General features: G+C 43.3%; 1 protein-coding gene across 2 annotated transcripts in view; it reads left to right on the plus strand.

Annotated features, from left to right (window-relative positions):
- The first annotated feature begins 11,465 nt into the window (after positions 1–11,465).
- ttyh2l (tweety homolog 2, like) overlaps positions 11,466–17,364 on the plus strand; it is a 31,394-nt gene continuing 25,495 nt past the window's right edge. For both annotated transcript variants that reach the window (XM_062531935.1, XM_062531934.1), the window contains exons 1-2: positions 11,466–11,867; positions 16,553–16,725. In XM_062531935.1, coding sequence (XP_062387919.1) covers positions 11,739–11,867; positions 16,553–16,725 — 302 coding nt within the window. In that variant the 5' untranslated portion in view covers positions 11,466–11,738. The remainder of the gene's footprint in view (positions 11,868–16,552; positions 16,726–17,364) is intronic.

The raw sequence follows: 17,364 nt of genomic DNA on the forward strand, positions 1-17,364 counted from the left end.
CCACTACAATGTGATGATTTGAACATCCACTACAATGTGATGCTTTGAACATCCACTACAATGTGATGATGTGATGATTTGAACATCCACTACAATGTGATGCTTTGAACATACACTACAATGTGTTGGATGATTTGAAAGGTTCAGATCTGAACACAGACACACCGAGTTCCTCTCCGTTCCTCAGCGACCGCAGCGTGTTTGCAAAGCCCACACTTCCCCACCCCAAACGGCGAGGGAAGTCCGAGCACAAGAAAACAAACACAAGCGCGAGCGACACAGGAAAAAGTCCAATGGATCACTGTAACTATGCATCTGCTCAGCTGTCTTCAGGTGGCGTGCATGATGGTCTTCTACTCTCTCTGTAAACAAGACAGCTGATGCAAGGCCAGACCAGCGACTCCCCCCCCCAGGGCTCAATCCATTACCGAGGGCGTGTGTGTGGTGTCGTTGTTCCCCTTCGTCGCCGGGATCGCTCTCAGTCTTGGGTAATGATCACTGTCAAATACAGCGGTGGCGCCCCCACCCCCGCCCCCGCCCCTCTGTAATCAGCTTCCTCACACTTTCTCTGAGCCGCCGCGGCTTGGGAATCAACAAAGGCAGACACCTTTCATTTTCATATCCATTTTTGTCTTTCTTTTCATGTGTGTGTGTGTGTGTGTGTTTGGCTGTGTGTGTGTGTGTGTGTGTGTGTGTGTGCCTGAGGTGGATGTGGGGCGGGTTTATGCTGTATTAGTCATGGCTGTTGTGTGGGCATGCTTGTGTGTGTGTGTGTGTGTGTGTGTGTGTGTGTGTGTGTGTCTATGTGTTGCACTGCATTGGCCATAATTTGTGTGCTCCTGTATGTGTGTGTGGGTTTGGCTATGTTGGTCATGGTCATTGTCTTTGTCTGTGTTTGTGTGTGTATAAATGTTTGTTTTTGTAAGTGTGTGTGTGTGTGTGTGTGTTGAGAGAGAGCAATGGAAAGGCAAGGGTGAGCTGCCAGCAGGCTGCTTGCCGGATGACCTGAGCCTTCACGCTGCGCTGCAGAGCGGTGCTGTGGGGTGGAGGGGGTGGAGGAGGAGGAGGAGGAGGTGGAGGAGGTGGAGGTGGGGGAGTTTACGGAGCCCCTCGCACCCGTCAGAGGCTTGGGGTCCTCAGAGGGCCCCTGCTCGCTCGCTCGCTCGCCTACCTCAAAGGCAGGAAGTGTGTTTGTCCACAGAGGCTCTAACCTTTCATGTCAGCGGGAGCCAGGTGTTATTAAGCTGCCGAGCTGAAGGTGGACTGCAGTCAGCCTTGAGCCAGCCGCATCGCATCGTACACTTCGCCTTCAAAACAACAACAAAAAAAAACACGAACAGAACGAGGGAGAGGAGATGGAGGCAGCGAGGAGCCGACGCAGTATCGGCAGTGGCAGCCAGGACGCACCCAAAAATGGCGAGTGTCAGGAATTTCAATAGATCCGTCAACGGCCCCCGTAACCTTGACGGGCAGCGGATTTTTGAAACATATGCTGAATATGAGCTTGGATCCCGCTAGACGGTTCTCATCAAGAGAGACATGCATAATTAATTGGCAGAGAACGAATAATCACCTATTTCACTTACAAAGGTAAAAACCCCACGGTCGAGGGCCGCGTAATGAATTGAATCCACTCCAGTTTGTGCGCGGCACTCGCGCGCGTCCCTTTTCATTCCAATCTCGGACGCCGGTCTCCGCAATCACCAGCTGTCTCCAAAGCCACTTCGTCATTATCACATTCTCGTCACTCATGTCCAAGGTGCCCTGCCAAAGAGTCCATCAGCAGTAATGAGACAAGAGAATAGGTCCCCATTTTAGTCCTGGCATCAGAGGCTGGAATTACATGTTCAAACCACCACTGAGAGGGAGAGAGGGAGAGAGAGAGAGAGAGAGAGATTCTCATTCCCTTTTGATCTATATGATCTGATGTACCTAGTTTATACATTGCACAGCCCCGCCCCCATCACACACAAATGCTTTGCCAATTTTCTACAATATTGTGGTTATGCTATAAAAGCTTCTATTGAATTTGAATTCAAAAGAAATAACAAGAGGAAGTGTGTGTGTGTGTGTGTGTGTGTGTGTATGTGTGTGTGTGTGTGTGTGTGTGTGTGTGTGTGTGAGAGAGAGATAGGGGGGGGTGGAGTGGTGGTAAACCCTCATATCAGTGCACACTGCACTATAGAATAAGGCAGGGATCACACTGGCCAGTGGCAAGCCACAGGTTTCCTGTAGTTCTCTATATGGCTCGGCAGCTGAACAGCGGCACTCGCAACGCTAGCGTAACACTAGCATTGAACTGGGTTCAACTTCAAAGCGCAACGCAAGAGTATTCAATCGTCAGTTAAGGCAAACCGCGTGTTACTTAGGAACGAGACAGAACTTACTATGGTCTGAGCGCTGTGTTACGCTTTCTGCTGCCGCTGGCCAACTGTAATCAGCGCCTAAGTGGGTAAAAGAAGCCTATATGGGCGGAACCATAGACTGTATACATAGTTCTATATATACAGCCTATGGGCAGAACAAATGGACTGGCCAGTTTGATGCCTGTGGATGGTGTCACTGGTATGGCCACTTGTGCTTGACCTTTACTCAGAAGCACCGTTTCACAGCTAAGCGTCCACTCTGGGCTTTAACCTGCGTGTTTACCCGACTGTCCTCCAGCACTAGCTTGTCAAAACCTTTTCTCAAGTGCCACTTAGCTGTTGTACCCCAAGTGAGGAGTTGAGAGATGATGAGTCAAACAAACAAACAAACACACACACACACACACACACATATATACACACACATAAACACTATGACGCGGTCACATACACACATGCTGACGTACACACACACACACACATTTATCTCTATTTACTCTGCCCCTGCAATGCACTAACAATGACCGCAACCCTGGCAACAACGTGGGCGCTCTGATTGCCATGGTGAAGGCTGTCCTTCAGTTTCTTTCCCTGGTCTGTGTGCCAGTGCCTGTGTTCTTTGTTTGTGTGTGTGAGTGAGTGTGTGTGTGTGTGTGTGTGTGTGTATGTGTGTTTCACAGCTCTGCCGTTCATTCTCTGCACCTCAGCCCTGTCTGTCTTCCTCCCTCCCCTCAGCAACGTTATTGAGGCTGACAAAATGGAGGAGTTAAGCCGTGCCATTTTTCACCGAACGTTACTGTCAGGTTATTGCCCGGTGTGAGGGAGAGTAAGAGCCTGCCTGCCCCCTCAGCTCATTAGACTCCCGCCATGTGTTTATCTCGCAGTTTAGTCACTGACCTGAGAGGAAGAAGAGGGGAAAAAGTTGCCAACAACAAGTGCCATCCCACAGTGAGAAATCTCACACGCGCGCCACATATGTGTTGTTTCTGGGTGAGGTGTTCGTGGATAAGAGAGAAAAACCAATAAAGAGATTCTGGGGGGGATATTGTGGGCTGGTTTGGGAGGGGGGTAGCATGTGTGTGTGTGTGTGTGTGTGTGTGTGTGTGTGTGTGTGTGTGTGTGTGTGTGTGTGTGTGTGTGTGTGTGTGTGAGCGCGTGGATTTGGGGGGCTTAAGAGTGAGCTAAGCCTTGTTAAGCACTCTCAGGAGCCCACCGGTGGTGGTGGTGGCGTTGGTGGCGGCGGCGGTGATGTATGTGTGTGGTCTACTCCAGACGCAGCCCCGTGTCTGCGCGTGTCATTGAGTAAGGGATGGCTGGCACCACCCAGGCTCTGCGGTGTGGGGGATTAGTCAGGAAGAGTGATGGGATGTTCAAGGTGAAAACCAACTCCTGGCCGCGCGACCATTCATCTCCCCCCCCCCCCCCCCCTCCCCTACGCCTCGGTCCCCTCGCACCCCTCCAACCCCTTCTCTCCGCCGTGGAACTCAACACAAACATCATCTGATCTTCTGGAAAAAGTGGGAGTCGTGTCAGAAACAAACAAAACAAAACAAAACAAAAAAAAGCTCAAATGGAATGGATCCTATTCCCCTTTGCTAATTAATTCAAATCAAGTTGCCTTGACTCACGGGGTGCTTCGGTGTCTCATCGAGAAAAATAAATGTTCTGATCTATTTGCACAGTAAGTCTAGCCCTGTTGAAATGCCGACGCTATAACTCAAATCAAAACAGGCTGATAGACGAAGCACGAGCTAAAATATGCATCAATAGACAGCACCGTCAATAGCAGCTGAGCCCAGACCTCCTTACATCTTATTTCACCTCGCTTTAATCTGAGAGGATCAAAGATGGAGACTGACCTGGAAACAAAACAAGGGAATTGAAGATGCAAAACAAACAAGAGAACTGACAAAAAAAAAAAAAAAACGCACACCGAGCTGGACTGCGAGTTTGCTAACGTACGGAAAGTAGGCTATGCGATGCCTATGTATATGGCAGTGCTACGGGGAGGCCCCCGCTGTTATCCCATTCTGGGCCAGGCACGGTCTGCTATGCCGGGCCCATCCTCCATGGCTGCGGTCCAGACTTCAGACACCAGCAGAAATTGATTACTGCCTCTCTCTGATTGCTGGGCCTCCATCTGCTAAATCTAAATTGCGACTCTAGACGCCAAAGTGGCCCATACTCTGGTGGGGAGGAGAGGGAGGGAGGTGGGGTGGGTGGAGTGATGGGGGGAGGGGGGGGGGCCTAGTGGTTCACTAAATCAAACTCACACACTCCATAACCTGTCTCCAGCCAGAAAGAAACAATTACAGGGCTCAAAATTGATTGTAAATTATGATGCGGTGTGAAGTGTGTTATGGCGCTTGATCAGGTGCTGAAAACAAGGCGAGCGAGCATGAAACTACTGCTCCAGTAGTGCTGGGCCAAGTCATCATATGGATGTGGCTTGTGAATAATCAGGTTTACAGATAAAAGGCCTCTGTGAGAGCTATAGATTTTCCATCTTGCTCAGACTCGGCAACACGTCCAATCACACATAAAAAAAATATGTCTTCAGAAATACATGCATAGTGACAAATGTGTGTTGTGTTATTGGACTGTGGGGATCGCCGATGAGGATGGATGAAGAGTAGTTATGGATTGTGACAAACTGGTAAATGCACAGTTATTGCATTGTGAATGTGACTTTCCCTGTGCTTTTGAACAGACGCAAATGCCCTACTCCCCGAGTCTTGTTTTATGCTGTGTACCAGCATTTTCCTACTTTTTTCAGACAATTGGACTTTATTCCACAAGGAAAACTATCTGTTTAATTACCCACTGGCTTTCCAGCCCATTGATTTACATTCTTAGCTATTTTAATTATGCAATTCATTGCATTTTAAACGTGGATAAACTACTTAAAATTCAGCGATTATAGCCGGTTGAATAATATCAGCAGATTTGGGAACAGCCACGGTTGCATAAATTAGCAAACAAAACCTGTGGTGCCGAATCAAAGATCGTTTCTCTTCTCATTCATCTCATGTGACTGTCCTCCTGTCCTCTGCATACGAGGAGATGTGTATGTGTGTCCATGGTAACACACCATCTTTGTCTGGTGAGGGTCTGAATCTACCCATAGCTATAATGATAAATAAAATAAGCACACAAATAGGTATATACGTAAATACCAGAAATACACAAGTAAATAAAAACATAAATGCAATCAAAGGCGAGAGTTTAACCACAATCTCCAGGCCAGGTTTTCAACCTTCTGAAATCAATCACATTCAAAATGGACCCCCCACTAGGCAACACATGATTGTCAAAGTTGTGTACCATAATTTACTACTGCGAGATCGCTGGCTTGCCAGTGGTAGGTATAATGCTTGGATCAGTAGAATAGCATTTATGTAAATGCTGTTCTCTGACTAGGTTTTTTTTTTTTTTCAAAGCATTGCAGGTAATATCAGCAAGCTGGTTCTGGGGAGGGGAAAGTAATGTAAGTAATGATATGGAGGATAATGAGGTTGGTGAATAATAACGGGAGGAATCTGGGAGATTGTCTCTCCCAGACTACAGCTCCGCTACACTGATTAATTGCCTATGCAACAGAAGCCATGGCTAATAGAGACAAATACAGAGCACTTTCCAGACCTTTCTGTCTCATTTAACATGACGGTTTCACACAGAGAAAACTCCAGGAACAGAGAAGAAAACATGTCAAGCGCAGTTACAAGGGGTCATCTATGTGTGGACCGACGCAAATTTGTACCATGGCAACAACACGCAGAACAGTCACACCATGCAGATGTGTAATCATAAACCATAATTTCACAAATGATCATGTCAAATTGCACCCACGATTGGACCATATGATGGTACTTTGCGCTTGAGATGTTTTAATTGAAATTGTGCTTAGAAAAAAAAAACAGGATAACCACTGTGGTAGCCAAAGCCTAACACAGCATAGAACATCTCTGTGAAAAATTACGTCAACGAACACACTTGCTTGCTGGTTCTCAGTGGCCAAGATCACATAAAGGAATCATGGCATCAAGAGTGCTTTCTCCACCGTCTGCCAGGGAAATCTAAAAGCTTCCTGCTTTATCTCAAAACTCCTTCTGCCTCCCCTTTCATATCCCCCGAAATCCCAGAGATGCCTACAAACGACTGCAGCAGCAGCAGACGCAGCAGTACCAACCACTCCTCACAGCTGCCTGTCTCTCCCTCGCCATCCTCTGGCTGGCTCGCCACTTTTTCCAAATCAATACAATGCTGATGCAATTATCATCATAAACCATGCTCTCGCACCGACTCAATTTCGTCCAAGAGGCGAGGGAAGGATGAAATAGAGTTATACTTTTTTTCGGCAGCCATTTTAGTCTGGTTGGCTCTAATCACATCGGGCGAGCCCAGACCAATATCAGGTGAATTGGGAAAAGGTCTACTGGAGGTAAAAAAAACCAGGAGGAAATATACCTCAGTATGGAGCAGATGCACTCGTTCATCTTTAATTTATGAGTCTTGGGGGCTTTGAATTTTCACAAAACAGTATGTCAATGCATGACCTTGTCAATTGAAAATGTCTATAAAATCTAAGGAACATCGAGGCAATGAACCATCATTTTCTAATGCCAGAATATGTGTTGCATACAATTATTCTGCAGGAGGACATATCCCATTGCTCTCAGAAGAGTGACCGGTGTCTCATTACGGCACAATACTGAGCAGAAACCCTTTGTTGTCCACTCTTTTACTACAGCATGAGTGAAAGGAATGTCCTTGAGGAGATGTTTGGACTGTACATTCAACTCTGTGGATGTAGAGTAACAACTGGACAGAACACAATAACAGATGCCTTGGAAATATGCAAGATGCCAGTAAAATATTCCATTCAGTTCTTGACATTTGTGGAAATTTGTGGTGATCTCCTGAATAGATAAACTTGATAGGAAAAGGTCTTTGTTTTAGAGAATGTAAGTACAGAGTTAGCTTTGGGAATTAGGTAGGAAAGCACTGTTATGCTGATCTGCTATCTGGAGACTCGTGGAGCTTCTATATGATCGAATAAAAACAGTACCTTGATCTTAAGATACAAATCATCTTTTATATGTAGAAATCACAGCACACAACAAAAGGATTTCAAGCACAAATCCAAAAAATGCAATAACTGAAGGGTAGGAAGCCTTAACACCCTCATATTTCTAAACATCATCAAAGGCACACCCCTGCCGCTAGAGCAAGAAATGTGGGATTAGTCTGTAATAACACGGGGTGAATGGATTTAGCGATTTGCCAAAAACATTTGCTGTTTCTAATTCAACATCAAACTATTGAAAAGTACAACTCCTTTCCTCTTCAGCTCACATCTAAAAGACAGATTAAGAATGACCCCTGTGCTGCTCTTCCAACTATTATCATCAAACAATAGAGAAAGTTACACTCTTCAGTCCTGAGACTTTTAGTCACTGCAAAGAGGGTTTTGTTCCTGAAGGATGAATTATAAGCCTATAGTCATGTGGCTGTGGAGATAGGAACTCATGCATTCAGTAGGGAGGGCTCATGGAGAGCCCTCTGTTCCTTATTCTGATCCATCTACTGTCCAGTCTGAATTCATGTATAAATAGCCAAAGTAGAGTCAAGCAGGTCAAGGTGGCCTTTATTCCTGAGGGGATGTCCTGCAGGAAATTTCAAATTCAACCCGATCTGCAGAACAACATTACAATGCAGTGGCTGGAGGCTGACTGACCTTGGGACACTGAGGTCGGGAGACATGGAAATGTAAAGATTAGGTATTTGTGTCTCTATCTCAGTCATCACCATATAATTATTCATACTGTATATCTCAGCTGTTGCCCTGCTAAGCATAGACTAGTAAAGTTGATATCTCATAAACAGCTTGCTGCTGGAATAGGTCATCATTCTCAGGGGTAATATAAGTGTGAGATTCTATTCTCATTTTCTGAATACCTCTAACTTCAAAAACAGCTCCCAACGTGGTGTAATTAGAGTTTGTAGTCTAAGGTGGAATAATCCTGCTTTTCTAGGTTTCTCTGGTATAATTACCTCAAGCTCACACTGTAATCATGCCATGCCATACTATAATAAAACTGAAATTACTTCATTTTACAGAGTTTCAGGTGCCATGAAAGACCATGACTGCATAGCAGCTTTGGTCTTTCTTTTCTACACTCATTCTTATAATGTTCTCTAAAAAGATTATGCTTTTACACCCAGTCGTATGATTTATCTCAATTCATTCGCTTAGCTTTCCACAGCCTTCTTTGCAATCGCTCCATGTTTCTCATTACACACAGAGCACTGGAAGCTGTCGTGCACATCTCACATTAACCACATCAAGTAATAATGTGTATATTCGGAGAAAGAGAACACTTATATACTGCCCTCACCCTCTTCTTTTCCTCTCTCTCTCTCTTTCTTTCTCTCTCTCTCTCACACACACACACACACACACACACACACACACACTAGAAAACAATGTAATGCTGCCCCCTTTTGGTGTCTGGTCCTATACTAATTGTCTAGAATAGCATGATGGACATTTTGAATTGTTTCCATATAGCACGTCACTGGTAAAATGTAAGTCGTCCTAAAAAAAAGTAAATCTTCACAGAAAACATTTGTGTTTGATCTTTGAATATGCTATTGACCTCACCCCTTCATCAATCTGCAGTCTTACGTGCAGTGGCGATTCTAGAGTCTGTGGGGGCCCTAAGCAAAAAATCCTAGGGGGCCCTACTTACACAACCCCCCCCCCCCCCCCCCCCAACAAAAAAAACTTGTTTTTAACATGTTGCTAGCCCTATGCCAAGCATTTATCATTCGTTGCAAGTGCCATTCACACATGCTAGACTTATTCTATTCTATTCTACATACTGGGTTTTTTTTTTCAGCACAGTGTAGGCTACCCAGATCTGCCACAATATCATGCATAAATACTTGCATTGATTTATTTTAGATTTTTAAATAATACAAATTCAAAAAGCAGGCTACTATACAAATTCTTACATTTTGACGTGTATCTCACCACATCAAGCAGCTCGACATGACTTGGTTGTATAGGCCTGACTGCTCTGTAAATGGCAAGAACCATGATGGAGGGATACTTTGGGTCTGAGCAATTTACAGAAATATGTGGTGTGTAGGCCTACCTTCCAGAAATAAGCTGATCTGACCTGACTTGTTTGCGTTGTAGCACACATGACGTGCACACATGATGATTCTCTATAATATTTATTTTACTGCATTGCAATGAACAAAGTAAAGGCAAAAAAAGTGTTTATTTGTCAAACAAATTTGGATGCAATATGAGTCTTGAATTGGATACCATACAGGAGTTTGCTATAGCCTATAGGATCTCAAAACCGTATGCTATTATGAACGTGCCTTGCCATAGAGAAACACATGATAACGTTGGATGAACAGCTATTATCGCACACAAAAACATAGGGTAAGTGGAGCTAAATGAAGTTATTATTTTGCTGTCACTTGGTCTGTTTTATAACTTAAAAGGTTGTATTTGGTATCTGTGTGGATAGCTCTAGCTCTCCTCTTTCATCTGACATGCGTGTCATCTTTATGATCGCGATTTCACGAGTAAATCAAACGAGAGCTAGTATATGACATTATTATTTGTTTGTCACTTCGTCTGTTTTTATAACACAAAAGGATCGATGTATTTGGTATCACTGGAAAGCTCTGTTTCCCCTCTTTCATCTGATATGCGTAGCATCTCTGTGCGATGCCGGGTTTGCCAGTAATTCAAGCGAGACTGGATGTGCGGGTGTATATCAGAGCAATATAGACTGTAAATATGATATACTTTGATTTAACTTCATGACTTTCATACTTGATCGTACAGACAAGTGCCTAGTCTCGTTGGAAAGCCCCGCTTCTGCTCTTTCGTGCAATACAGGTCTCATCTCGCTGCGACTAATAATTGCGGAGCAATGTAACAGTGAAGAATGGGTGTGTTTTTTTGATGCACTTTGCGCTAGTCGGGCTCAATATGTGTGGATTGTTTGCACTCTTTTGGACACAGATCCACTGTTTATAAGCCGATAGCATACATGTAGGCTACTATTTGTAAGACAGGACAGGACAGGAGCACACAAAATCACGTAACCCACCATTCAATCTCTATTGACGAAATTCTCGCTTGTCGCACCAGTAAACGCTCTGAGGTCTCGGGGCCCCCTAACGGCTCGGGGCTCCAAGCAGTTGCTTGCCATGCCTGTCGGCAAAGTGCGCCCCTGCTTACGTGGTGGCGTTATATTTTGGTACCTATATTCAGGAACCACCATAGCTCCCCTCAAAACAAGATCAATCTACATCCACCAGATGTCAGCCTTGAATCGCACCGCTGTGATCGAGCTCTCCCCGTGGTGCCATGACTCGGGTGTAGAATGAACACGTGGGCAGAGTGAGTGAGCCCTAAGCTTCACGAGAATGTGCTTCTCCCTCGGCTGTGATTAGGGAGCCATGAGCAGTGGTGCGCGCGGTAGGCAAAGATAAGGATATAACATCTGTAATTACAAGTGTTTCACAATTAAACTTGGAGCCTAAACTAATATAAAACAGCGTGAACTTGGAAGAAGGCTAAATCTAATCTAAATGAAGTTGAATGACCTGTAGTTGAGCGAATATTGGGCCTTAAACTAAAATCAGTAGCTCACCTGTGGACCTTAGTGGTCATGTTAACAAAAGAGCTTTGACAGCCTAATCCATCCATAATTACTGATTATGTGCCATAAAAATATAGGACTTGGTTATGATGTGTACTTTATATCCAACTACATCCAATGAATTAAGGTGTGAAAACACGAATATCTGAATGGTAATTTCTCCTTTCAAGGTGCCATTTCAGTAATGAAATGCATTCTGCAGAGGCCACCCAAGACATACAAATGAAACTAGGAATAAAATGCTCAGTTTAACTTGGTTTACCTTGAGTAGCCTACGATGGGAGCAAAATTCTCTTCCCAACGCTATCATGCCCTCGATCTCGTGCTTCCGAGTCATCATGCGCGGTCCCGAGAAAAGCCGCTTGAGGAGTGTGCACTCTCAAAGGTCTGAGCCAGTCTCGTAAAAGTCACCCTACTACCGTACGACCTGTAGGTGAAACTTGAAACATGGACCCAATGCATCGACTGTGCTGTTATGTCTGGCTTTGAGCGCAAAATAGAGGGGGAAATACTTTTCTCTAGTGTTTCCCTTTTCGCGTTTACATTTGGCGTATGGTTTTGGTATCAGGTCGATCTGGTTAGTTTTGTTGGAGAAGGATTATTACTAGAGGGGCCGAGATAACATCCAGACGATTGAGTGTCAGGTCGTTTAAACGCGTTAAACATCACCGAGCCTAAGATGGCTTTGGCACGGCAGGACTACATTGCCCCATGGTGGACTTACTGGCTGCACAATTTTCCTCATCTTAATTTAAATTTCCAGCCCGTTGACAACACTTTCAGACCGGAGGAAGCAAGCTATCAGCAGGTCAGTTGTGTGCCCAAAGAGTTTCGAAAGACAGTTGACAGGCATGCTGCTATCAAAAACTTGACAAGTAAAGTGCAAGTAGAAGTGTTACTGAAACGTTATAATGATTTTGCAGACTAGTTAACCCGGTATTTTAACGTGAAATTTAGTTTATTGATCTCAGTATCTGGAGAGATTCATTAACTCGTCTACACTACATGAAATAATAACGATATGCAATGAATATAATCATGTCCAAACTTGACTGAAGGAGTTATTTTGAAACTCACCCTAACATAATGAAACATTTGTATCGCTGGTTTAACAGGCATTGATATCCGATTCTGTTCTGCCCTCAAAGCTTACAGTTTCATTAATATGGGGGATGGATGCTTAGGTATTCTGTCCCAGTTTAAGTGTCTCTCAGTCAAAGCACCTGTCTACCTAGAAAGTGTGTTTTGAGTGCATGTAGCCTACAGGAGTTACTTTGTTGAAATGTAGTCTTTTGATTTAAAAGGACAGAACATTTTCAAAACTTGTTAAAACAAATGTTGCTTATTCCATAGAAGTAACATGAAATAGCAATGTAGTGGTCCCCCTTCTATATAACTTTAATGATTATAGTACCTACTGTCAGCCATTTTATATGCTCCATTCCTGAATAACTTAACTCTTGTCTTTTGATGTTTAGTATCATTCTCAATAATAATTGATTAGAAGTATGTTTTCAACAAGGCAAAGAATATGGCATGGAATGCTGACTTGTGTGTGCTCCTCGTGTCAGTGTTGGTATGATGGACTGATAAGGTTAGGACTGTAAATAGCAGGTCTGAGAAAAATGAGAATCCATTTGCTTCAGGGACCAAAGCCAAAGAGTGTTGTTGAACTTTGGCTCTCCCACTAATGAAAGTCAGCAGAGAGGGGGAAAACAAAGCACAACGTTGGTGTCTTTTTAAACCGTAGACATTGGTAACCCGCAGACATGATGCTCACACGGTGACTGACTGAGACGAGACACTCCTGCAGCTTCATATTCTGTGAACTTGCATGGCATGTTAACTGAGATGAGTTGGCCTGGCCTCCCCCTCTCCCTCTCCATCCCCCAGCTTGTTTGTTGCGCTCAATAAAGCCCCCAGTCTGTGAAATCTGAAGAGAGTACATTCCCAGGGTGTGCAGAGGCTCTGTTTGGAAACGAGTGTACAGTGGGGCCGATCTACATCAGTACTGAGAGGATCCAGTTCAGACAAAACACACATGCACAAAGTGGCTGGGAATGTACGGTGGAAAGTAGTTCCTTTTTTTTTAAAGAGCTGCGTTAATTTAAACTTTATGAAGTTGTATTTCTCACATCCTCTGCATTATACCATGGTGTGGGTTACAGCTCATGATTTCCTGCCATCCTGCTATACTGTCCTCAGTTCCTGTAAAAGTCTTCAGTGAGCCACTGCTGTTGTCGCTGAATTTCATTACCCTTCATGTGTAATTGAGAACTAATAGGCTGGGAAATTGGAAGTGGGTCTTTAAAATGGTCCAATGAGATTGGAAGTGAAAATGTCACTGACCTTTACTGCAGCCAGACCCGCCACCGAGGCTGAGGCATGAATGGGCCATCGGATCCACAGTTGATCTCGCACAGAGGCCATGGCACTGTTTCAGAATGTCTCAGAACTGGACCACTCAGGTGATGGCGTAGATGAATGGTATATGACGTGAATTGTGTTATAAACCTCTATAAAGTATCTAAAGCCTCTGTAAGCAACATTGCTTAGCATTATTAAAGGGCAGTGGATGATCGGGCAACAATTTCATGAACATTTTGGCTTCTATTTCACATTTTCTGTACACTACTGATGACCAGTTCTGACTTAATTCAGGAAGTTGGAATGTCCCTTCGAGCTCCTTTTCCCAGGTGTTCGGACCTCATAGAATAAACAACATTCTTGAAGAGTTTCATGTAAGCTTGTTAAAAAGCAACAGACTGTCACCCTAGGAGAAACATTTTATTGCCGAGGTCTAGAGAGTGATGATAATTGCTGTGCACTTCATGTTGAACTTGGCTCGACCTGTTTGAGCTATTTTATTGCTACATTTCACATTACTGTATAATAGATCGAATGCAGTGTCTTGTGTTGAAAGACTAAAACTGAACATTATGATGATACATAATCGCTTTTACTCTATTACACTGCACAGTTGTGGCTTGTGGCTGCAGTATGACATCAAGGCATTATTTTGTAATTCTGGTCAATAGCTAAAAGATGTGTCTATGAAGACGAGAATCTGCAGGGCCATTTTATGATATCAGGTTACTGTTTCTGACAGACATTGATCAGCTACTGGGAACATGACACCAACCATTCGCTTACATTACAGGGATAAAACTACTCCGCTGTACTTCTGAGATCGAGTTTTAGTGCATGCTATTTTGTTAGACTTTTTATTTATTGGTTACAGATTGTGACTTTCCCAGTGTTTTGCTTGAACATCGGCAGTTAAAATATCTGTTAAAGATTTCAATTAAATTAGAGGATTTTTTTTATTATATTTGAATGCATAAAGACATTAGCATTAATTGTGTGGTTAATTGTAGCCATTAGCTCAAAAGAGATTGTCATACTGGCCAACATAAGATCCAGTTATTCTGACTGAAGCTAAAGCTTTTAGAGGGAATAGCTGTAGTGCATCTCACAAATCATTGATGAACTTTACTGCCTTGTGTATTAGTTAATGTGATTCAAAAATGGATGATTTAAGTAGTGGAAAGTAACAACATAGATTTAGTTAAGCATTAGAGTTAAATATAATTTTGATGTTCTTGCATTTTACTTGAGTAATTTATTTTATGGTATTTTATATTTCCACTCGATTACATTTCAGAGGGGAAAATTGTACTTTCTACTCCACTACATTTAGTTGACAGCTCTAGTTTGATAAAGACTTTACACAATGCAATATCACAAGACCGCAACACTTTAAAGATGAAACCAGTGTTTTCCACTCTTTTAGGCTTCTGATGTTTTGCAAAACGCAGCTTTTCAAATGGTTTAATTCAAATAGATCCACTATGTCACCAAATATCAGTTTTTGGTTTGTTCTGATGCATTTGTGTGTATCAGAACTTTTGTTTCCTCTTTCCTTTCCCATTAATCAGATCATAGCAGTTTCATCTGTTGTAAAACCAGTGCCTTACTGTTGTGAGAGGGACATCCAATATGGAGTCCCATGTTTACATGGTGGTCTGGCCCTCTGAATGATTAGCTTTCACAGTGTGACTTCGTTTCAATGTGAGCTTGGTGAAGAGGACCACTATATTGGTTGAAATCACAAAAGTAACAGACAGTCCTAATAGTCTATTAAGATTTATTTTGTGAATATGGCTTTTGGGATGGTCACATGATTAAATGACCTCAGGGGTAATCTTGTTGGCGAGCATTGTAGAAATTGAGATATATTAGGAAGGATATTATTTGGAAGTGGTTGATGTGATTACTGTCAACATTCAAAAGAAACTTCTCAATTGAAAGTGGGTCTAAAAGGTTCATTGACTTACAACTTCTAGCAGGGGCTGAACTATTAGTGAAATTACACTTAAATTGGTGTATTAAACTCACTGACCAAATGACCAAATAGTTTCAGAAGTGTAGATTGTAAATGCATTTGTGTACTTAATTACAAATAAATAATTGTCCATGCCGGATTAGCAAAATGCATTTGCGTTCCTGTGTTTTTGGGGCATTGGAAATATGCTCCACTGGCCTCTTAGCCAGACGGACCTGTAGAACAAATCCTAATTTGCCGAAGGTTTGTATGGATATTCCCAGGCTAATGACCCACTGCACATAAATACAATATAAAAATATGACCAGTTCGTGTGTGTGTGTGTAAGTCTAAGAGATGACTTCAATGTAATGTGCAGTTTGAACGGCTTTAGTCAAAGTTAGTAGCTGCACCAAAACAGCATCTCACACCATACTACCTCTGCATTCCTCAGTTCCTTTATTTTCTTTGTGAGGATTGTGCCAAGGAGATCTCCTATTAGGAAGTCTTCTGTAACATTGTTGTCCTCCTCCTCCTCCTCCTCCTCCTCTTCCTCCTCCTCCTCCTCCTCCTCCTGCTCCTGTTTCTGTGTTTGATCCATATTATGTAGAGCAAAGGTTTAGAAGAGGATATCCACTAAATCTCTCTCTCTCTGCTTACCTCTTCTGAAGTGTTTACATTCCCCAACTTCTCCTGTTCTTTATCCAGGCCCACACTCTCTCAGGGATCACAAGACTTAGGGTCATTGCCCTTTTCCAGCTGTGTCACATGATGCTCAATTCAAAGGGCTTGGGATGGATGCTGTTCTTCTCCTCAGGCCCTTGGGGGTTGCCATGGAAGAGTATGGCCCTGTCTCATGGCTACTGTTTTACTTTTGTGATAGAGGGCAGGTTTCCTGGGGACATAAGGAATCATGTGCTTAACTTGTTTTTCTTTATTAGTGAATTTAGTATGGAAGTGTGGTTTCATTATTGTATGGAAAGTCCCTATCTCTTATGTGAGGCCTGCCATTTTTTTTATTTATCTATCTTCTTTCTTTTCTTTCTTGGCCAGTTACTCTCTCTCTCTCTCTCTCTCTCTTTCATGTTTTCTCCCTTGCTGTCTCTGACTGTCTTTTTTGTTTTTGTGATTCTAATTACTCTTTTTTTTTTTTCTTCTCCCCTGCCCAGTCGTTGATCTTCCTTGCCTGTGTGTCAGCGGTGGGTCTAGGCCTTAGCCTGCTACTGCTAGCCGTCTACCTCAGCTGCATATGCTGTTGTCGGAAGGAGGAGGAGGAGGAGACCAAGAGGCCAGACTCCTGCTGTGTCACATGGGCAGCGGTCATCACTGGCCTGGTCATCTGGTAAGTGCCAATCCCGAGGATTTGGAACATTCTTAGTTCATGCTGTTAGTCAACTAGATAAAGACACTGGTGGTGACGTTGGTGGCGACACTATAGGTGGCATTCTCACCTTTATTTGAACTTAAAATGATTTACCTGGCACACAAACCCCTCACATAATACAATTTTGTAATCCCAGACTTGTTGCGTCTCTCTGCACACAGACACTGGATTTAGACAATTATGGCAGACTGACCCTCAAGTCTTACATTTCAGTTTGGACAGCAGTGAGAATAAAGGGATGTTTATATTTTTGACTGGATTTGCTTAATAGTAGAATGAGCCAAGTGGATCAGTGCAGGACCTTTAAAGCCTATCATCCAGTCTGATCTAATGACTTGGTTCTGAAACTGGATTTTGTGTCTGTACTCTGTAGGAAAGTACGTGTCTTTGGAAGGAGGTTACTAAGTACCCTGCTTTCAGAGTGCAGTGTTTTTGACCTACTGGAAGTCCATGCAGATTAAGATTGGAGGGCATATATACCTGAACTCAATTTGAGTGGCATGTGCGACTACTTTCCCTCTGGGTCATTCCGTGTGAAATCAGACAAAATCCAGGAAAATAGTTGCTGCACCATCTCAGATTTTGCTCAGAATTTGT

The sequence above is a fragment of the Sardina pilchardus genome, chromosome 3 (assembly GCF_963854185.1).
Source record: "Sardina pilchardus chromosome 3, fSarPil1.1, whole genome shotgun sequence".
In the NCBI taxonomy this organism is placed as follows: Eukaryota; Metazoa; Chordata; class Actinopteri; order Clupeiformes; family Clupeidae; genus Sardina; species Sardina pilchardus.